Source organism: Excalfactoria chinensis, chromosome 17 (genome assembly GCF_039878825.1).
Source record: "Excalfactoria chinensis isolate bCotChi1 chromosome 17, bCotChi1.hap2, whole genome shotgun sequence".
Lineage (NCBI taxonomy): Eukaryota > Metazoa > Chordata > Aves > Galliformes > Phasianidae > Excalfactoria > Excalfactoria chinensis.
Window position 1 is genome coordinate 3,330,462 of NC_092841.1, and position 22,917 is coordinate 3,353,378.

The following is a 22,917-nucleotide window of genomic DNA, read 5'->3' on the forward strand; positions in this document are numbered from 1 at the left end:
AGTAAGCTAGGTCAAGATGTACAATGCAAAGTGAGGAAACCTTGTGCTCCCCAACTTCAAGCACAACTTGGACATAATCTCCTGCTGGCCCTGTGGTCTCAGCTCTGACTCTACCACCTCTTTACCTATAAGCAGCTGTGTGCTGAGAGCAGTGGTGCAGTGGGAGGGAGGTAGTGCTGCTCTCTTGAAACAGCCTATTCCCATACTGCAGTGGCTTTGCAATGATGATGGCTCAAAGCACTCTTTAAAGATGTCATGTTATAGAGAGGGAATCAGTGCTGTGTGGGGCATCTGGATCCTGCACAAACCCAAAAGGAATTCCTGGCTTTGTGCTTACAATGCAACGTTCATGATCACGTATGTGAGATAACCTCTCCCAGAGCTCAGTGGGGTTCCAGACATCCAGAGATGCTTCTAGAGCAGAGGACAGCACTGGTGTGTGATGGCACCAGGAGGAGGGGAAGGTAAGTTTGTCCAGTGGAGGGAAAGCTGCTGAAAGCTGAGCAGAAGGGGCTTGTTGGGAAGTTACTGTTCACCCTTTAACACTGATCATTGTGTTACAGCAGCCTGAAGTGCGGCACAAACTTCCTCTGTGGCCTGAACTTTTAATTTTGGAGAGGGCAGGTTCAAATCTGATGCCCAAAGCATAAAATCATAGAATCATTATGGTTGGAAAGACCACTAAGATCATCTAATCCAACCATCAACCCATCCCCACCATAGCACTAAACCACATTGCTCAGTGTCACATCTGCCCTTTTAATGAACATCTCCTGGGTAGGTGATTCCACCACTTCCCTGGGCACTCCATGCCAGTACTGCATGCAGCTGTTGCCTCTGTTTCCTTCAAGCACTGCACTGCCTTCAGGGTTTGGGTCTGGGTGGAAGTTGAGTTGTGGGGCTGTTGCAAGCTGGAACCAGTAGCAAAAGGTTTTTCTTATTATGTTTTTTCCTTGTCCGTGTCAGATGAGTATTATTTACAGGAAACAGTTCGTGCAGCTTGGAGATTTGTTTAGAGAAGGAGTGTAGAGGGAGGAGTCAAAAGCATAATGGAAATTAAAAAGGTCACAGTAATGCTTCAGAAAGTCCATGATTTCCTGGTGTGGGAGTACTGTTATTCTGGAGACTGGGGACAAAGCAGAGCAGATTTGTTCCTCTGGTTCCCAGCAGGAACAAGGCTGATCTCAATGGGTGCTGGAGGCTGCTGTCTCCTCAGTGTTCCCAGAGCCATGTCCCTTTGCAGTCTGCAGCAGTGATGCCAGAGAATGCTGAGTGCAAGTAGGAGCCCTATCCTCCTGAGCAGCCCCTGGGTGCAAGTTTGTTTTTGATGTTATCAAGGGAAATGGGGATTGCCTATGGCTTTATATAATGCACAGAATAAACAAAGGAAATGAGTACAAGGTGCCCTCAGCCATTACTGTTGAATGACTCAGTGGCTGAGCTGCAATGTCTGGACACGTATAGATAGAGAAGAATAACAGATCTCGGGGGGTTACAAGTCAGGACAAGGGACCTGCGTGTGTTATATAGACCATGGGAGGTTATGGAGATTTATTCAAGTGGGTTTAAGGCTGTTGAAAACTGTGAGCTAGCATGGCTGCAGGCTTTGGTTTGCATGCAGGAGAGGCACAGATGTGGGTGTGCAGAGCATGTGTGAGCCTGCAGAGTGAGTGTCCTACACCAGCACAGTGTGCAGCGGTGCTGTCCCTAGGCTGCCATGCTCTGGGGCTTTGCTTTCTGATGCTCTGTTTCAGTTTTCTTTCTGACATGAGTTCCCTTTTAAATTAAAAGTAATATTTTTTATTATTTTCAACTCAAGTGAGGGTGATTTGTTACTCATTGCCCTCATAGAAGTTCACTTGCGGCTTGGAAACGTGACAGTCCTGAATAGCCATCGTCCTCCCTGCCCTCTGCTTTGCTTTGGGGAATCTCTGTCCTCGCTGATCATCAGTGCTCTGACAATAAAAGGAGTCACGTGTGGTGCATCGCTTTTATCTAAGCTCAGTTGCTGGGAAATCCTTAAAATCAGACCTCTGTGTTCTCTTACAGCTCTGTCTGCCACATGAAGGGGTTTAATCTTTGGTGTCCTGCCTCCACGTGTTTAAGAAAGTTACTTTTATCAGTCTGGGTGTAAAACTGTCATGTAAGGTTGAATTGTGCCCAAGCAGCACCAAGCCCGCTGCATTCTGCCCTTGGATTTCAAACACCTATCTTTTGTATTTCTTCCAGTTGATAGCTTACAACTCTCACTATTGACTGTATAGTTCAGGCTCACACAGCCCAAAGAGCTGATATTACTGGAGCTAATTGTCCCTTGATGCTAATTGTCATCCAGCTACGTGTGCATCTGTAAACAATTCCTCAAATTGCTGCATTGACAAGTGAGATGCTTTGGTTGGCAGGTCCCACATCTGAGCAGGGGAAGGTTGCTGGTGTGGTGCGGTTGTAGGGGGATGTCATGGCTTGGGTGGTCTTCTCCTTCCTGCTTGGCAGCTGCAGCCACGAGGCTGTGATTTATTTCCTGGAGTAGATTTTTGTCAGATAAACCCTGAACGGTGATGTGAAATAAACTGACAGCTGATTTTTTTTTAGCTCCTGTGGTGAGGGATGAGCTCAGCCATTCTGTGTTCAGTGCATCTGCAAAAGCTCCAGCCCTCACCATGGGCTCCAGCACGTGCCAGCTGCTGTCCTGGATAGCAGCATCAACCAGTCAGGCTTTGATATATTTGCAATGCTTTTGGGGATAAGTAATGCTTTGGGGGCAATGTGGGTAGGCGAGGAGAGAGGAGGATGATGGAACTGTGTTGTTTGTTTTTTTGTTGTTTGTTTTTGTTACTTTTATAAGGATAATCATGGGAAAGCAAAAGCCCCGTGCTTTCTTTGTGGTGGAAAAGCAATGGTAAAAAGTTGTTTCATAATCTGTCTGGAGCCTGGATTAATGCACAGATCTCACTGGGCCTTTTATGCCCTTTGGGCTGTGATTATGAACACAGGAGTGCCGTGGCCTACGGCAAAGTACAGGTGCTTATTATAACAAGCAAATGTATTAGACTCTTTTACAAAGTGCTCCCATTCCCTGGTAGAAAGTTTGTGGGCTGCTCTTGGCATGGTTTGTAACACAGCTATAGCGGCGGAGGAGCTGGAAGGTTAATGTGAGATGTAGCCACAGCCTCAGGAGGAAAACCCAACCTCAGTCCTGTCTGAAAGTGAAGTGCCCTCATTCCCTGTCCTGTGTAAGTGTTTGTGTGAAGCCCCTCTATGTGTTGTTTCTGCAATGTGCTCTCAGTGTGCACTGGAGATAGAGGAGATGGGGTCAGGAAATGAACCACAGGTTCTGGGGGCTTCTGGGCCGAACCTGGTCAGCTCTGGGGCAGGAAAAGAAGAAAGCATGAAATTCTATAAGGATGAAGGAGAAAACATCAACAGCAAAGGCAAACAGTGTCTTCAGAGAGGCATGCTGAAATGAATGAGAATAGCCAAAAGCTGTACTGGATTGTACTGAGTGGATACAGGAAGAGCTCTTGGATATGCTCTGAGTAGGCTGGATTTACAGCTGGACTTAAAGATCTAGTGGTCTTTTCCAACCTAAATGATTCTATGATTTAAGATAAGAGCTATTCAGGTAACACCTGAATTGTTTTACAGTTTTTTTCTGTTTGGTTACAACTGTTACAGATCTGCTGCTGAGGTAGTTGGAGTTCTCTGGAGCAGGAAGGTGTTCATTGATTTCTGCTCTTTGAATGCACTTCACAGCGGGGTTAAACAACTGCCCAGGAATTCACCTTTCCCACACATAGCAGAGGAGCAATGAGCGGTTTGTAGGGCTGTCCTCAGAGCTTCTCTTGTATGCTCAGAGCACAGGTAGAGGACGTAGGGCTTTTAGTGCTTGTCAGCCAGACCCCAGCCCCTCTGCATGCTAGCCCTTGTCAGTGGGAATGCTTGCCTATAGTCCCTGTGCTAAGTGATGGCGAAGGCTCTGGAAGCATCATCTGATGGGAGCAATCCAGTGTGTTGGGATTAAGCTAAATTCTAATATTGTCTAACGTAGTAGCATTTCATCCCAGTGTGGGATCGTCTTCATCCTTTGTAGCACTGTATTTCACATTTCAGATGGTGAATGAATGTTGTATCCCTCGGTCAAAACACAGCTGGGAGATCAAACTTTAGATTAAAAACTGCCTTGGCAGAGTCCCACGGAGCATCCTGGAAGCATCCAAGCCCGGATGCCTATAGATTATGGGCAAAATAAGACAACCAAACAAAGCTCTATGTTCTGGAAGCTCTGCTTTTCAAATCATGTAATAATAATCTTTGTAAGATTAAACACTGGTTCAGCTGGTTTTCTGTTTGTTTTTAATTCCACTTCTTATGGAATAAGCTGCTGGTGGCAGATGCCCATTGCCCTGGAGGTTACAGATGGAAACTTGAGGTCTGATTGGTGATGCTACCCCCCAGGCAGGGATGAGGCTGCCCTGACAGAGGCTGCACTCACTGAGGCTTGAGCACTGTAGTTGAGCATTGTATTTTCCCTGCACTCCTCAGGCTGGGGGAGGCACCTCTCAGATTCTGGGTAAGAAATCCTATTTTACCTGCTCTGTTGCTAAGAAAAATGAGCTGCAGAGAAAGAAGTTGTTTCATTCAGTTTGTGGGGCATAATCAGATCTCCTGCTTCTTCTCTAATGACTGTGCAGAGAACCCAAGCTGAGCTTATCACTGTAAATGTAAGCCTTCCGTCTTTCATATATCGATTTAAAGCTAGAAAAGAGCTAATATCCCATATTACAGAGGACCGAGTCCAGGAAAATTCAAGGTGCAATTAAGTTTTGCTTTAGTTCAAAGAGGTATCCAAAAGCAGCTCTGAGCCAGGGGCTATCAGATAAACCACCCCATCTTCCACAGCATCTTGGGACGGAGGTGAATCACTCACTGCAGTGCATCATTCTCCCTATGAGGGATGTCTGGGGCTTTTGAATGTGTTATGTCTAAGTGCTCAGCAGGTGCTGCCTGAGGCTCAGATCCTAGCCTCAAAACCTCTGCTCATCATGCTAATCCTAGCAGACATCCTTTCTGCATAGACAATCCCCAGCCCAAAGCACGTGGCTACAAACCGTGTGGGAGGTGACAGCTTTGTGTCACCTGGGGCTGGGTGCTGGGGCTGATCCTGCAGACCTGGCTGTGATGGAGCTGTTTAGGGAACAGCTGTGTCACATTAAGGATAAGCACCATTACAGAGCCAGTGCCTCAAAAACGGTCAATATGTTTAGTCTGTACCAGTGAACATTATTCTCTGGCTCTGAAACTCTTCACAAAGAGGTGCTTTTGTGGAGAGGGATGCCAGCAGGAAACAGGCTGAGACAACACAGAGATATTTTCCACCCATGATCTCAGCCCCTGGAGATAAGGGTGGAATTCCAACCCCCGAGCATCCTCCCTTGGCCCCATATTGGTCCCTCAGCCATGGCTGGTGGGGAGGTCCCACCTAGCAGTGAGCTGGCGCAGCTCTGGGTAGGATGGATGGGGCTGTACCACACAGCCCCTGCAGAGAGAGCCTCCTGGAGTCATTTCCACAGATGACAGGCAAGGGAAAGGAAAATGAAGTATATTTTCCTGTTCCTAAAGGTAGAGGAGGGATCAGACTGGATCACTTGGTTCCTTCAGTTTAACCTGTATCTCCTCTCCAACCCTACTCAGTATCTCAAAATGCTTGAAAACCATCCAGCCTGATTCCATGGCAGGTTACACAGCATGTTTTGTGACTCACGGTGCAAGTCCACATGCCTCACCATGCCTGGAAGCCTCCCTTGTGCTGCTGGGGGGCCTGGCAAGTCCCCAAGTCATGATGCTATGGGGTGTGCTTGGTCTGGGGTGTTCTGTAGTTGCAGATGGGCCTGGAGAGAACCCACTGTGACCCAGAGTCCATCTCCATCCTGGATGTACACGTATATCTGGGTTATGTGGATAGCAGCAGTTGCATTTTTGGTGAGGGATTTCATAGTAGAGGCTGAAAATTGGTATCTCTGTGGTGAGCGACTCATGGAAGGTATTTTGGTTTCTGCCCCAACCTCTGCTGCCTGGCTCCGATGCACTGAGCCGGCCCTGCACAATGCTGCCTTTCAGCAAGACCTACAGAATGGGCTTTGTGCCTCTTTGTGTGAGCCCTCTTGTAAGAGAGAAACACTTCCTTGGAGGCTGCAGGCAGTGCTCCATGCCTTGAAATGGCTTCCACCTGTGCCAGGAGTGATTTCACAGCCTCTCACCAGGGCTGAGCCATGTTGAGGTGTCAGGTGCTCTACCTTTCCCCATAGAATCCTTCTCCTTGCTGGCAGCTTCAGGAACCCACACAGCCCTGAGCTGCTTGAGAGCTGACTTCAAGGCTGCTCTGTCCTTCCACAAGTCCCTCTGACTTGGAAGAGGGCGCTGTAAGTGCAGCATCAGTGTTTTAGGACGCACTCAGAGATGTAGTCTCACTGCAGTTTGTAAAGGAACTTTTGCAAACTCCAGTGTAAGCTGATCCACGATGTTAGGCACTCCAATACTTCCTAAAAATTGGCCGAGGTTCTCTTCTAGTCCAATTTCCCCACTATAGGCACTATTAAATATAATTATAAGATACAAGGGAAAACATTTGAAGAATGTTACTAGCTTATGAGATAGGATTGCCTTGGCCACTTCTGGATGGATTTTATAGGGGAAAAAAACCCTCAATTATATGGACGTAGGGCTCCATGGTAGTCTCAAATTGTAATTTCCCTCCTTCCCAGACATTTAAGGACAGTGGACATTACTTCTGCAGGCAATGGATAGCTGTACCGTCAAGAATGACTCAAGCACTAAAATATAAAACCATTATATAATGCATCCTTCCTGCTCCTGTGAGCAGAGGAATGTGTTTGACACCTCATTATCCAGGCAGAGAGAAGGATATGTGGAGGAGGAAAGTTACGTGCAGCAAGTCATGGTCCAGGGGTCCCTGGATCCTTGTGGTGCTGGTGCTTCCAGGGGCAACTCCTTGCAAAGGGGAAGGATGTCAGGGTACAGTGGGGCTGCTGGTAAGGATCATATAAATGCTTGATGTTCCAAGCTACAATCTGTGCTTAAATGTCTTACCCAGAGCTGCCTTGTAAGCTGGTTTCTTTTGTCAGGGGTTTACAGAGGCTGCCCCTCATCTCCTCCATCTGTGATCCAGCAGATGTTGGTTAAGGTTGGGCAATGCACAGCTCTGCTGTGGGTGTCCCACTGGCCCAGCAGCCCGGTGGGTCACCTCTGCCCTATGCTGGCAGCAGCACTTTGGTGAGCTGCCACCTCTTTGTTCTTGCCTTTTCTCCTTTATGCTCTCCCATCTCTCTCTGGGAAAAATCAACATTTGCCTTTCAGAGCCTGGCAAACAGAAGAGGTCTGTATTGCATCCTGATGGCAGCCCTAGGCTTGCAGAGCTGTGACAATGAAGCTAGGGATGCTCGTTGAAGGAGCACCCTGTGAAGCAGAACCTTCTGATTTCTGAATGTCTAAAATAAGAGAAGGAAAGCAGCGTGCACACTGAAAAGTAAAATTTACGTTGCGCTGAGGTTGTGAAGAGGTGGCAAGAAAGGGATCGAAAATCTAAGTAAGGATGATTTCCTTTTCCCCTCCCTCTGAAATAACATACCGCTGCTTGGTGTGATAAAGCTGTGCGGAGTGTCAGAGCACAGCAGAGAGCCAGATGCTGGGTTGGGAAGCTTGCACCAGGAGTCCTGCGTGGTCAGAGCCTGTGGGAGCAGGGAGGAGAGCAGCGGGGCGTCTGGGGAGTATTTGTTCCATATGGAAATACCACATTGCAGTTTTAAAATTCCTTTCTCCTCTTTTAAATCTGATAGTGGTTTTCTCCAGCTAATCCATGGCTATTGCCAGATGAACCTGGGAAGATTTGGTGCACGCGTGGGTCTGAATGCTGTAAATGCTTGGGGGTTTTTTTGGAACGCAAAGGGAAAGGGCTGAGCAGCGATCGTTTTGTTTTATCCTCTGTTTGCACAGTGCTTTGCGTGCCATGCCCTATCCTTAGACCATTCAGGCACTTGGGTACTCCTGTGCTATTAATGCTAATCATTAACTAACACATTTCTAGCTTGCAGAAGCTGTGGTGGCAGCTGTAGGAGTTTGATTATTTCCTTCTTCGAGCAAAGCCACAGCTTGGATGAGTTGTGGTGCCTTCCCCCTTTCCTGTCTCTGCAGGTTCTACAGAAATGAGTGGGACCAGATCCAAGCTGTTCTTGGCTTTGCAAGCCCTGAGCCAGCCTTACAAAACCCACTCATTTAGCAAAAAGACCATGAGGACACTGTGGTGCTCCTTAGGTCCTGCTGCTCCGCTCTGTTGGGTTTCAGAAGCTTAATGCTGTTTGCATGTGAGGAGAGCGGTGAAGACAGGTTAAATTTAGAGGAACATCTCTTTGGAAATCTGGTTAACCTCAACAGTGAACTGAAACTGATTTTAGACTTGTCAGTGGATCCAAGGTCTCTTCCCAGTGGCTTCTCAAGAATGCTTTTCTGTTCCTTCCTTCTTCTAGAGAAAAGAATTGCATAAACAGGCAAAATGGACAGCACACATAACAGACCCGTTCTTGCCTGTCCCTTCCAATGTGTGGGTTCTTGCATTATAAATATGCATTTGTGCAAATCGTCTGATATGTCAGCGTGGTGACGTGGCGTCCTTTCCGCTGCCCCGTTGGATTACTGGAATACTCCAGCCAGAAGGACCACAGATGATGACTAACATGCTTTTTTCATAAGAAAAAAAACTGCTTGTGCTAATTTTTCTGTGCTTTCATGGTTGTCCAGCATATCTCTCAATGACTATCAGCTGTTTAGGAATTTGTGGGCAACAAAAAACAGGTCATCACACACAGCGGTGAAATGATCTTGATATTTCTATCAACTGATTGCTCAGAGATGAGACTGCTCACCTCAGAACAGAGACCCGTGGACCCTGAGCTGTTGGAAGGCTTTTAACCACAAAGCAGCTTGGCTTGTTCCAGAGTTTCAGCCTTGACAATGCAGGCTGAATATCTTTGAAAAGCCAACTCTTGGTTGAAGCAAGGTCAGCTGGGCACGATTCAAGATGGAAAGATATGCTGTGGGTTTTGTGGGTCAGTCAAGGTGATTTTAAGCTCTTTTTTTCCAGCCTTGATCTCTATGGATGTGTTAACTGATATCCTGGGAACTACTATGGTTAGAGCTACAAACTTGAATCCATGCCTGAGTTTGATCAAAGGCTGATGTGCTACCATCCACTGCACACAGGATCTTCCCCCCTGCCCCTTGCTGAGTTCTGGGCAGGCCACTCATTGGTTTAGGGAAACCATTCTGACCTTGGAAAAACTGTGGCTTAATTGCTGTTGTCTCTTATCATTAGAGCAAGATTTTGGAGTATTTTTTAGTGTTAGAATGTATTTGGCTTCTGCTAGGAGTATAACGTGGTAGGAATAGCTGCGTCTTGCTAATGTCAATTTTCCTGTGGTTTCCTTGAGGATTATCTGTAATCCTTGGGCCAGATTCTGTCTGTGTGTGAACTCACCACCCTGCTTGTGTTAATGATGCTGTGCCAGTTAGCACTGCTGGCTAGCCTAGCCCAGCTCTGTCCAGATGGGCCATTTAGCAGTGCTCAGCCTTGGTGCACCCAGGTACTGATAGCTGTGCTTGAGAAGGGTCTGATCCCCTTCCTGTGGGTAACCTTCACCCCTGGGTGCAGCTGTGCTCCAAACCTGAGGAGTTCAAATTGCTGCTGAAAATGTTTGATTCAGAATGAGTCCGTGCACAGGGGATGAAGTCTTTGTCTAGCTGTGTTCCACTTTGGAAAGAAGCTCCACTACACAGGAACTAGCAAAGTGTCTTTTATTCTTTGGTGCGTGTTTCTGATTAGTGCTGGACATAAGCATGAATGTCCAGCATTGAACTGTGATGTCCAGCACTAGACCACAATGTTTTGCATTGAGCTGTGATGTGCAACACAGGGTTGTGGTGTCCAATATCAGCACTATTCAACCCAATGTGGTTACAGTGCTGCTGTGCACCAGGTGTGCCTGATGGTCCCAGCCTGCAGGTCTGGGGGAGATTAGTCCTTGATGATCAATGTGAAAACCTGCTTCTTCAGTCTCTGAGCCAAGGTGAGGCTGAACTCTGAGAAAGTTATAGTGCTGTGCTGCTGTCACACATCTGCTGGGCTGAATGAACAGTTCTTGGATGGACCTATTTTAGCTGGCTGCTGGACTCTTCCAGTTTGAAGTCATTCCACTGGAGTGCAGGAAAGCATTCCAGATTTCAACCAAATAAAACACATTTCATTATGTTTCTTAGTCCAGTGCACTACATTAAATGTATAGGATGGCCTGAGGGCACTTGAACTGTGTTAAGAGGGGAGGTTCATAGACACCGTGTCTGGGGTGGAAAGCATTTTCATCTCACAGCCCCATGGCCCCAAAGTGGGGCTCAGCCTGCTGCTCCTACACTATAAATAGAGATAACCCTGGAATGCTGTTGGTGTGCTGATGCTCCAGTCCTGCCCACATCACTGGCTTCCTGGCAGCCTTTTCAGAGCAGCATATTTTTAGCTATTGCTTTCTCGTTTTTTGACAGAACTTCTGTCTTGCTAGCCTGCCAGCATTCCATGTTGCTTGTTATTGGCTTTCCAGGGCTGTCTGGATGCTCTCTTGGTGGAGGGGCCATGAGGCATCGTGGTCTGGGGCTGCATGGTGCTGCTTCCTCCTTCCAGATCTGTTTTTGAGGTGTTGGATGGGCTGGATGAATTGCTGCTTTGCTCCCCTTCCATTGGAAGGGGATTATTATGTGTTATTATCTATTATTAATACTGTGTGACGCAAAGGTTGGAGCAACAGCTGTCGGAAAAACTTCCTTCTAATCCCATCTCCAATACAGATCAGTTCATCTTGCCCACCTTTTCGCTTATGTATTTAAAAAGACTACAGATAGCACTGGCAGGGTATTGATAGGCCTACCAGCAGGGTTTGCCCAAAGGTGCTGCTCAGCCATGCATGGGTGCTGCAGTGGTGCCTCAAGGACGCTCCAACCCATGTGTGTGTTTTTCCACTGCTGAAGGGAATGAAGCCCATTTCCTATGTGTGATCCTGTCCAAGCTTGTAAGCTCCTTGCTCCGCTTCCATCCTGCTTTGCCGCAGACTGGATAAAACCTTTGAACATGAAAGGATGTGTTTAACCAGCTCAGCATGGTTGTATATCTGCCTTCTTCAGTGTGTCACCAGTCAGGGATGTTTTTCTCTGGGTTTTGAGCAGTTTCTAAAGGCAGATTTCAGTGCAGCATCTTGTGTGTGCATGTATGGGGCAGAGGTGCTGCCTCTCTGTGCACAGGAACTGTGCCTTTTCCTCCTTTGCCAGAGCAGCAATGGGTGTTTGAGGGTGAAGTAATTAAGAAAAAATCAGGGACCCTGGTTAAAAGAAAAAATACAACACCGGTTAAAAGCTTTAATGCTGATTATAGATCACGAGCCCTTGTCTCTGTGTCAGTAATGGGCAGTGTGGGTTGAGTGATGTGCAGAGCAGCACAGCACCCAGGGCTGCCCCGTGCCACTGTAGCTCCCCAGGAGCAGCCCTGTGGTTCAGCCGTGTGGCTTCATAGACACAGAGGCTTTTTATGTTGGAAGAGGGAAGGCAGGGAGAAAATACACACACATGCATACACACAAGCAGGAGTTTCTGAGCGTGAGGCATTTTTTCCATGTCGAGTTGCCAGGCAGTGCTTTTCCCTTCCCTCCCTCCATCCCAGGCCTGATGCTGTGGACGTTTTCCTGCCTTTTATACTTTCTTTCCCTCTTTTGTGTATGATGCAAACTCCTGCAGCTGACAAGGTGTGTATGATTGAGGCGATGTTACATACTGCAACAGGAGGATGTGTTGCAGCTTATTTTAATGCTATTTTAATCCTTCTTGTCCAACATATTGGTGAGAAGATACTTGTTTTAAAGTCTATCACTTGCAATTAAATGACACCATCACTGAAAAGATTTGGGAGATTTTTAGCCATTTGCAAAGTGGAAATTCCTATTAAATACATTGTTGTGACCTGGTAGAGTTAGGGCTGAGCTAGGAGTCCACATGGCTACTGCATTCTGGAGGCCACCAGCTTGCATCATTGTGCTGAGATGATGGAAGGACCCTGGAGCTCCTTCTCGTCCTGCACAACCCCCAGAGGGAAATGTCTGTATGGGTAAATTACAGTTTTTGGGGTCATTCCAGAACACAGCACCCCACATTGAGGGCTCAGTGCGTGTATTCCTTTCCTGCCCACTTTTGTTGCGCTTAAGAAAGAGAAACTGATGCACTTATTGTGTTCACATGCATCCCTTGGCTCATGCAAACCTTCTTCTTGCTGTAGGGATCACCCGGACCTCCAGTGGGAGACTGCGCAGGCTCAGCGATCAGACCAGCCCCAGTGAGTTGCATGGCTCTTTCTTATTGAAACTTCCTCATCCAATAAAAAACAAAACCAACCAACAACAAATGCAACCAACCAACCAGTTAACAGCAAACGGGTTGGGAGAATGGAAGGAGTAACCCCTGGAAAATGCAGCTCCTGCCTCCTATATAAGTGAAGGCTGCTGATAAATGCTGAGTTCTCCATGTAGTATAGGCAGAGCAGCATTTATATAAAAGAGAGCAGTATATATAAAATAACCGTGAAAAGAGAGAGCTGTGTAAAATAAAAGATTAATTACTTACTGAATAATGGATCCAGAGAGAATAATTAGAAAAGCCCATCTCAGTTCCAGGGGTCTGACAGCAGGTAACAGAAAGCAGGAATGGCCTGAGGTTGAAATATAGCTTTAGTAATTAGCGTCTCCTTCTTACTCTCTTTAGCTATTATTTTTTATTGGATGAGGAGATTTATGGATTATACGTACTTATGACTAAATTTACACTCCTAATTGCAGCGTAATGTTTCTGAAGCTGTTTCTGATTCAGAAGGAAGCAGGTGGGAGGGGTTCCTTCTGGAAGGTGTTTGCAGCCTCTGGGAATGCAGCAGAGCAGCTGCTGTGCTTGGGAGCACCTGAGTCTGTCAGCTCTGCAGTTTGTGTGCCTCTTGGGCTGCACAGAATACATAGAATCACTAAAGTTGGGAAAGACTTTTCAGCTCACTAATTGCAGCCATCAGCCCACCCCCATCATGCCCACTGACCACATCCCTCAGTGCCACATCTCTGTGGTTCTTGGACACCTCCAGGGATGGTGACTCCACCACACCCCTGGGCAGTGTGTGCTGATGCTTCACCACTCTTTTCAGGAAGAAATCGTTCCTAATATCCAACCTGAGGTATACCCTCCCCTCTGGCATCACCCCATCGTTTTCCCTGGGGTGCTGCTGCTCACCTCTGCTTAAAGAGAACCCTGCTTGCCTGCTCCATGCCCAGCACTGCTCATGTTGAGGTCGGGGCTTCCATCCGCTCCCATTCCCTCTGTCTCTGTCACTAACAGTTGCTCCCTGTGGGCTCTGTTTGCTATTTCAATTCATCTTCTCAGCCCTCATATCCTGTCTCAGCTCCCAGATGGATTTATCCAAACAGTTGTTGTCAGCTTTTCCCTTTGTGCTGGGGGGAGGAGAAAGCCACCCTCAGAAGCCTTCCTGGAGCACTGACCTCAACGTTCTGCTGTATCGGGGCATGAGCACATGTGGGATGGGGATTAGTCACAGGCATCTGGTTTAGGGTGCACTTTAGGGCTTTGGAAGCTATGGCACTGTCTGTCTGGCCTTCATCTGAAGGAGGGACAGGCCCAGAGGTATTGCAGGTATGGTACAGACCTGGGGACAGGGAGCATGGCACACTGTCCTTGCAGCTCTGGAGCCTCACAGTTGCAGAGCACTGAGATGCTGTGATGTATCAGCGGATGTAATTGTGGTCTGATCAGGATTATGGCCACAAACTGACATTGGATAGCTGGAAATATGCATTGTGTAATAAATCACGTGGAGTCGGTATTGGTCTGGGTGCTGATGGAAGCAGGAGCTGGGAGCTGAGCTGCAGTGCAGTGACAAAAACTGCCTGGAAACACGGCCACTGGTGCAGAGCTGTGAGTTTGAACTGAACTGCATGTTTATCTTCTGTGTGTGCAACAACAAAACTGCAGTTGTAGCCCTTGCATCGCATATTTTCCTATACATATGTCCAAGGACAGAAAGGGGAATTGGTACAGCTCCAAGGGTAACTGAAGTGTGGAGAATCTAAATTGGAAGACACAGCACAACTTATTCAGTCTTGTTTTCTTTAGGCTCTGATGATATACTTTTCCTCTTTTTTGGTGAGAGATCTTTTAATTTATTTTATTTTAAGTTAAAATCAAATGAGCAACTCTGTGCTCCATTTTACATTGCAGTAAATATTTATGACTCTGTATAACTGCAACTCAATTTCCCCTTGTTTCGGATCCAGATTTTCCCCTCTGCACATCTGGCCCTGTACCCAGAAGCTTTTATTCCTATGCAAGATAAATTGGGACTGGGATGACTGAGCAGTGGCTGTAAATGAAGCATCACAGAAGGGGGTTGTTTTGGGCTCTTTGCCACCCTAAACAAAGAAAGGGATGACATGCATTTCCATAGCCACTGGCTCTTGGGATTCAGATAGCTGCACAGTCATCCACAGACCATGCATATCCCTGGGTCACACAGTGACATTGGGACCCCAAATCTGGTTTTGACTTCTTTTTGGGAACCTTATTCCATGACTCCTCTTGGTTTTTCTTGTTGTTTTGAAGGCAGTTGTGTGGCTTGGCACCCAGCTCAGGGAGCAGCAATTCTGAGAGTTTAGAGCTTCAGTTTTTGTTTCATGCAGGGCTTCTGTGTAGTCCTGGGTAAGCCACTGTGGTGGGGACACATCTGGGCTTCTTGGTGGTCAGTGGAGAGCTGGTGGCTATCAGAGTGTCTGAGAGCGCCTATTTTAGAATAGGAAACAGGCTTCTTGAAGGAACCAGTGTCCCCATGGGATTGCAGGGAACTATATTTTCTTTGAGGTGGTCTGGCTGTGAGGATCCAGCTCCCCATGGGGAGCAGTGCTGTCCTGGGGTGCAGCCTTCAGCCAGACCTGGGCTGGGAAAGTGATGGGGTTTGGCACCGTCACCCCCCAATTGAGACATGAGAGCCTGCTGATGAGGCTGAGTTCTGTGAGTGTCTCTGTTCAATGTGCAATTGGAAACAGGCAGGAAGAGGGAATTGGGAAGCCCTTTATTATGAAGGGCTCTGTCAGAGTGCAGTGTTGGCCTCTAAAATGTCACCGTCATCTGATTTTTGGTAGCTTAGGGTAATATTTCTGCAAGGGTAAGAACTGTGTGTTGGGGAAGTTACTCCCACTTCATTTTCCTATAGCTGTACGTGATGGGTTTGAAAGGGAGAAATATTTGCTGACATTTGCCATCCAGAGCAGAGCTGTGTTCCAAAGCAGCAGAGAACAGCCCTGGAGCAGCTGGAGTGGAAGGTATCAGCATCAGGTTCCTCCCAGCTGCCAGCTGGACTTTGATTCTCTTCCAGGCTGCAATTTGGGTTTTGCTATAAGGAAGGAACTCCCCATTGTAGATGCAATTATAGGAGGGTCGGAAGAAATGTATATTTATTGATTTAACTGAACCACCACATCCCTTCTGTGCAGGTAGATGTAGGAGGGAGTAGGATGCCATCCCATTGCGCTGCTCTTGCACTGCTGCTATTTCAGGTCAGGTGCTTTGTTTGTGAAAAACCCCAAAGGGAGAGGAGGGGGACAGGTGCCTCTGCTTTCCTGTTTCAGCCTTTGTCTTGCTGCTGGGCTGTATGGAGCAGGGCAGGGGCAGGCTGCCAGGGCAGCTGCAGCCATGCTCCCATCCCAGGCAGGCGGTGCAGCCTCATCCTGCAGTGTCAGCAGCTGGCTGGGAATCAACCGCAGCTTGTCTCGGGGCTTTTTGGAAGCATAATTTAGAGAGGCATAAAGCTCAAGGCCAGCTATCTGGGTTGCATTATAAAGGGGGCACTCACTGATGTCATGAAACCCATCATCAAAGCAGTTGGTTTAATGTTGTTTAAATACTTCTGTTGGGACTCCCTCCAGGCCTTATAGTCATATCAGGCTGCTTGGGTTTTGGGTCATCTTGAGCCCCTCGTCCACCCTTTATGTGGTGCCAAGCTCCAGCGCAGCTCTCACTTCAGGGCTGTGTAATTAAACAGGCACTTGCTGAAGAGCTCCATGGCTGATGACACACTCATTTCCTTGTGGAAAATGCTTTGGCACTGCCAGAAAAGAGCCATGCTTCCTTCATTATCAGACAACTGGGGCAGTGTCTCTGTGTGACTCCTTATCAGAGCTGTTGCACAGATACTTCTTATTTCTCCTTATTTTGCCTTTCCCTGCTTAAGCCTGGTGGTTTCCCTTTGACATGAACTGACATTCCCATTTCACAGAGGGAGACAGAGCAGTAGAGATGCTGTAAGCAGCACTGTTTGCATTGCCCATGACACTGGCAGTCCTTCTGGGGCACTGAAATGAGAAGCCGTGTGTCCTGGTGAGGGGCTGTGGGCACAAGATTCAATTGGGCATCCCAAGTTCATGAACCCTGATGAAGTCAGATGTTGCAGTGAGGATCTCAAATGCTTGAGTTTAAGGTAAATATGGCAATAGGTTGTGCCGTTTCCATATCTTTGTTTAGTCCCTTGGCCTGAGGATGATCTCTCTGTGCTCGTTGTTTGAGAGAGCAGCTTTAGAAGGTGAACCAAAATAGTGGCAATAAAAGAAATACAAAAGCCAGGGGCTCCCTAGCCAGGCGTGCTTGATTACAGTTATGTAAGCTAATTCAGAGTGCTATAAAAACCATTAGGTCTCCTGAGTTGTTTTTCCCCAGGGAAATACTGCCAGAACTGGCATATCCCTCCTGCAGCTCAGGCGTGAGCACAGCACAGCCCTCTGTGTGCAGCCGTGGCTCCCCATCCCTGGAGGTGCCCAAGACCAAGTTGAGTGGGGCCCTGGGCAACCTGATCTGGTGCTTGATCTAGTGGTTGGCAGCCCTGCCCATGGCATAGGGTTGGAACTACATGGTCTTAGAGGTCTCTTTCAGTCTGAGCTATTCTGTGATACTACAGTGCCTGAGCAAGTTGAACTGAGAGTTCCTGCACTAGGCTTCATCCAGACCTTCATCTTATCCCAGCCTTGCTGAATCCTGCCTTGGTTTCCTATTGGCATTGACTGGATAAGGAGCAATGAGATATGGTTTAGTGGCTTGTAGTAGCAGTAGTAATGGGAGGACAGTTGGACTAGATGATCTTGTAGGTCCTTTCCAACCTCATGATTCTATGACCAAGCTGTGAGTGCAGTCTGCTGCTGTGAGCTGGGGGAACACACCTCTCTGTGCTGTGATATTTTCAACACGGACTGCGCCTTTTCACCTTGGTAGGTCTGCAGAAGGGTTAACCCAGGACTTGTAGCTGCAGCCTGGATGTGTTGGATGTGTCCCTACATGAGGTCATACACATTTCTTCAGGCAGTCTCTGTTCCTCTTTGTTCCCTGCTCCACACAGGGCACACCAGCTGTGCAGCTCTCTATGCCAGCGAGTGTCCCCATGCACACACACACTGCTCGTTTCCTCAGGCTCCTGGTGACACGTGTCCTCTCCGTCCTCCTCATCCTGAGCAAGCAGCAAAGGGTGAAGCCATGTCAGCCTGGAGAATCCCTCCTGCAGCAACACAGCTCCATGGAGGTGTCTCTGAAGGAAAGCCAAACCCTAGGCAGCAAGAAATTAAAGTGGGAAAGCTGCTCTGGGCTCAGGTGCTTGGTTTGCTGCACAGACACACATCCTGTGCTTGCATAATGCAGACACGTGGAGCTGCCTGGGGTGGTCCTGTGGGGATGCCACGTGCTCCAAGTGATGTGCATTTAGTTAGAATGCAGGAGGGAGCGCAGCTGAGAGTTAAGGTATCGCGATTCCTTAATTACTGGAACTGAAGGAGGACTGGTGTGCCTTGGCCTGGTTGGGGTGTGCTAACTCCTGCAGTGCTGGCTACCTATGTTGCTGTGTGTGGTCACATTTCTCTCCATCGGATATGCGCGTCTCCTTGTGGTGTTTTTCTTCCTCGTCTTTTTTGTTGCTGAAACGTCAGTTTGCAAATTGCCCTTGGGTTTGTTGGCAGAGCTCATGGCTGCTCCACTTTCCCTCTTCCCCTCCATCGTGGTGTCCCTCATCACGTGGGCAGAGGCGAATTCCCCCAGCCCTGGCTGCACCACAGGCGTGCCGTGAGCCTCCTCAGCCGCACATCCGGCGGTGTCTGGCATTTCCCAAAACCCCTAATTGTGCCTTGGGCAGAGAGCACCAATTTGCTCCTTGCTATATTTATCCCGTTATGTGCAGGACAGGAGCACAGCCCTTCTCTGGGTCGCAGCAACCTCCTCTATCCATACAAACTTGGAGATGAAAGTATGGAGCACAGAGAGCTAACTGTACCCTCAGCTGCACCTAAAGCAGTGTGGTCAGCAGGTCAGGGAGGGGATCTGCACCTCTGCTCTGTGCAACCTCAACTGGAGCACTGCATCCAGATGTGGAGTCCTCAGCACAGAAGAGACTTGGATCTGTTAGAGTGCATCCAGAGGAGGGCTCCAAAAATGCTCCCAGGGGTGGACTGGCTGAGGGCTGGGGCTGTGCAGTCTGGAGAAGGAAGGGCTCTGAGGAGAGCTGAGAATGGCCTTCAGTATCTCAAGGAGGGCTGTAAGAGAGAATGGGACAGAGTCTTTAGCAGGATCTGTGTGATCAGACAAGGGAAAATGACTGCAAACTAAAAGAGAGCAGATTTAGACTGTATGTAAGGAAGAGGTTTTTATGCCATGGGCAGTGAGGCAGTGGCACAGGTTGCCCAGAGAGGTGGTGGTGCCCCATCCCTGCAGACAGCCAAAGTCAAGGCATGGGCTGTAAGCACTGATGGAGCTGTGGGTGTCCCTGCTCAGTGCAGGGGGTGGGACCAGATGGCCTTGAGGGGCGCATTTCAACTCCAACCATTCTGTGCTTCTATGAAGCATGGGTGCTCTCTGAGGCTTGGCCAATGGCAGCAAGCAGTCCAAGCAGGTCAGCATCTATTGAGGATCCTGGAAGAGTTAATGTGCATCAGGAGGGAGAGAGCAGCCCTCCTGCTTCGCCTTTCACTCTGCACTGCCAGCTGCTATTAATACTTCAGCACATGAGTGTTAAAGCACAAGCAGAGAGCCCAGGGAGGATATGCTCGGGATTTCCGGCAGTTTGAAGCTTTCAGGCAGAGAGATTGAGAGCCAGCACAGAGGAGAGCTGGAGCAGGGCTCTTCTTAAAGATACACTCCTCCCTAGTATGCATGGGATGGGGCAAGATGTGTGCAGTGTGTGAGCTCAGGCCTGTGTTTCCTCATCTCTGAATGGAATCTGAGTGGTGAGGAACCTATCGCACCACGTTTCCCTGCCCCTCTAGGCCCTGCAGCTCTCTGGCACCACTGTCAGTGCACTTTGAGGCTCTGCTCCCTGCACCGACTTGCAGCACTTGGCCTTCCCAGCTCACTCAGCAGGAGGGCTGGGTTACATGCTGCTGTCTGGCTGCTGCTGAAGCCTGCAGCTCCTACCAGCCCCAAGTTTTGTGCTGCGGAGTGGCACGGCTGCACCTTTAAAGGGAATCTGCAAAATTCGCTTGAGGATGAGAGCATCCACCCTGAGGTTTTATGAGATGAAAGCTGAGGTTCATTAATCATCATCAGAATTCACTGGGTGTCTTGTGCCAATCTGCAGGAATGATCCCTTCCCTCTGCCACTCCTGATCACCTGGTTCTCAATGGGTTAAAATCCCCTGGCTGAAGCATGTGTGCTGCCCATCCCTTCTTCCTTTCCATTCACCTTCTTCCTTTCTTGGTACTTCCTGAGTTTTTCCCTTCCTCTGAAGCGTCAGCCTGCTTATGGCATAAGGCACGCAGCCATGAGGGCTGTGGATGGTGGTGAATGCAGAGGTCTGGGTTTTGTGCTGTACCAGGTCAGCAACTCCCTTGGACTCCTGCTTTGTGTTGGGCACCTTCACAGTCTTGGGCAGGAAGTGTGGTTTTGGGCTCTGCATGGGAAAGTTTTGCTCATTGTCCCCTCTTTAGTGCCTTAGGCACTGGTAGCAGGAACATGCAAAGCATTAATAGGGAAAGAGCAGGAATTTGGGAAGGAATCTAAGGCCTCCTTGCCTAGCAAATAACTCAAGCTCTGACCGCTGGGGATTAGAACTTTCCTAAGACATGGAGCATCCCAGGGCTTCCTCCACTTCAGCTTTTCCTATCTGTAGGGTTGCTGCTGGCTTGACTGTACTGCTTGACTGTACTGCTTGCCAGATGCCATGCAGCATGTGCTTTGTTCCTCCCTCTGTTGACAATGATTCTCCATCAACTGCTCCATGGGAAAACACACGATTGCTGTGTTTTCTCATGTTGCCGGTGGAAAGCAGAGCAAATAGGTGCAGACTTTGAGCTCCAATGTCCCAACAAGGGACTGAGGGCTGCAGCTGGCTTTTCTGCTGGCCCTGGGGACAGAGGCTGTGCCCTTGCATCTGGCTGAGTGACTCAGGCTGCAGGATGTCAATAGGCACTTGCGGTGGGTGGCACGGGGGGTGGCTGTGGGCAGTCAGCTCCACTGCTCAGTGCTCCCCATCTGCCACAGCAGCTCTGTGTTGCACTTAGGAGGACATCTGCTGCGTCCCTGCATTTTGGGGGCACGGAGGAGCAGTGGTGACCCCCAAGGTTAGTGGAGTGGGGGGCATCCCTACTGTGTGCCCAAAGGCTGGAGACAGGGAGCAGCACAGGCAGCCCCATGTTGCAACCACAGACCTGCTGCCTGCCCTGGCCGATGGCCAAGTGGAAGTTTCCGCAAGGCCGGCCCATCGCATCCCTCCGTCGAGGCTGTGCAGAGGGAACTGCCAAGGCAGAGCAGGGAATCCTCGCCAGGAGCAGGCGTGAAGCTCTCCGGCGGCTGCAGGGGAGGGTCAACATGTGCAGAGAGCAGCAACCCGTGGTGCTGTGCCGGGAGTGAAGTCAGCCTTCATCAGCTGAATAGTTTATGCATGAATCGAAACTTCAGACCTGGCAGGGTGGAGGGAACGCGCAGGAGCTTTGCTCTTCGCAAACACTCTCGCCAAGGAAGGAGGAGGGGATAGAGGAAATAGCAGCAAAATCAGGCTGGGGAAGCAGGGAGAGGTTGGAGACGCTGGATGAGTTGTTGGCGCTGTTATTGCGAGGAGCCAAGTTCCCTAAGCATCTCCTGGTGGATATTAACAGAGCTGCGGTGAGCGGAGTGCTCCCCCCCGACACGAGCTGTGGCTTTAAGACTGTTTCACAGAGGACTTGGGATTTCCATTCTTCCTGTGCCTGCTGGAGTATTTCGGGGAGTTCCAGGATTTTTGGGGTCATGCACCCCCTTTTTCCTCCTTCTTCCTCCTTTCTCTTCCTCCCTTCCTCTTTCTTTTCATTTCAAAGAGACAAAGCTACTTCAGTTTGGAGCACAAACATATGATCAGCACATGGAAATGTGGTAATTTGGATGCATTCATGATTGCAACAGATTGAAGAAATTAGACCAGACAAAGAGCTTTTTTTGGAGGAGGAGGAGGCAAGGCAAGGAGGGAGGGAGAGTGGGTGAAAGAAGGGGACGCCACCGAAAAAAGGGACGGCCGTGACACGCGGATGCTAAATATATCCTGTAGTAATGGAGAGGGACCGGATTTCAGGTAGGCAATCGATCTTTAATACCTTCAATTCTGCCTCAGCCCTTCCTACCTTTCCAGCAGCTTCTGTACTTTAGGAGGAGCAGCAGCCCGGCTCCGGAGCGCGTTCAGCACATTCCATTATTTATTTATTTTTTGCAACATTTCCTTTTTGCCTTTCCTCCCCCCCCACCCCCCTTTTTATTCCCTTCCCTCCTGAGCCCTCCAGACAGAAGGTGGTTCCAGCAGAAACCAGGGGGGGAGCGAGTGGGGGAAAAAAGAAACTGCTCTCTGAGTCTGGATCTCATTTGAGTTTCTCTCTTCCACCTCCCCCCCAACCCCCCCCTCTGTTCCCATGTGCCGCGCGGCACGGGGGGATGAATGCTGAGCCTGTTAGCTCCGAGCTGCCAGTCGGGAAGAGGGAGGAAAAGCGCCGAGCTCTTGGCATGGAGACGCATTTCTGCCCTGAAGGTTGGCTCCTGAGTGCGTGTGTGTGGCTGTGTGCTGTGGTTGAGCTCTCTGCCTGCCCTGTGCTGCCGCCTGCCCGGCTGGGATGGATGTGGCCCCAGCTGCTGCCAGGCATCCTGCTGCTGATGCTGCTGCTCACCTGGTGGAGCCTGAGGCGCTGGGGAGGGCATGGATAGAGGGAACTGAAAGAGGAGTGAGTCACTCCTGTGCAAATCCTGGTGCATGTCTGAGCGCTTCCAAAATGTGCTCCTGGGTGCATCGGTGTCTCAGTAAGCTGCTTCTGCAGCATGTCCAGGGTGGCCACGACTGTAACCTTTTGCTCCTTGCACAGGGAGATGGGGCAGGCTGAACTGCAAGGCTCCGTGCATGGAACCATGGAGGGAAGGTGAGGGGCAGGGATTGGAGCTGGGAGCCCCAGCGGGATGTCACTGTGGGTGTCCGTGCTCCCTGCACAGCTGGCGGGCACCAGCCTGCTGCTGGGTGTTCCCAACCAGTTGCTGGGCATCACTGCTAAAGGGAAACCACAGGGATGAGAGGAAATGCTCATCCAGGGCGGAGTGAAACTGTGGCCAGAGAAAGCTGCTGCCATGGCCAACCCCCAGGCAGAGCTGCAGGGCTCGATTCTGGGTATATGTGGAGAGTCTCAGGAAGGGCACTTGCCTGCGGGAGCACCCACTGCTCCTCACCACTTCTGCATAGTGTGGGTGATGCTTCCTTGTCCCTCATCTCTCTTGTTCACGCTTTCTCCTCTGGT

At 49.2% G+C, this 22,917-nt stretch overlaps 1 protein-coding gene and 1 long non-coding RNA gene across 3 annotated transcripts in view; both read left to right on the forward strand.

Moving 5' to 3' along the window:
* Positions 1-13,081, forward strand: part of LOC140260005 (uncharacterized) — a 40,365-nt gene extending 27,284 nt beyond the window's left edge. The window contains exons 2-3 of the long non-coding RNA XR_011905483.1: positions 12,380-12,436; positions 12,936-13,081. This is a non-coding gene — a long non-coding RNA (uncharacterized lncRNA). The remainder of the gene's footprint in view (positions 1-12,379; positions 12,437-12,935) is intronic.
* Positions 13,082-20,794: 7,713 nt separating this feature from the next.
* Positions 20,795-22,917, forward strand: part of SEPTIN9 (septin 9) — a 63,175-nt gene continuing 61,052 nt past the window's right edge. Inside the window, exon 1 of one of the 2 annotated variants that reach the window (XM_072351901.1) lies at positions 20,795-21,719. In XM_072351901.1, coding sequence (XP_072208002.1) covers positions 21,698-21,719 — 22 coding nt within the window. In that variant the 5' untranslated portion in view covers positions 20,795-21,697. Of the gene's footprint in view, positions 21,720-22,071; positions 22,167-22,917 lie in introns of those variants that run through there. The other variant, XM_072351899.1, reaches the window with a different exon arrangement.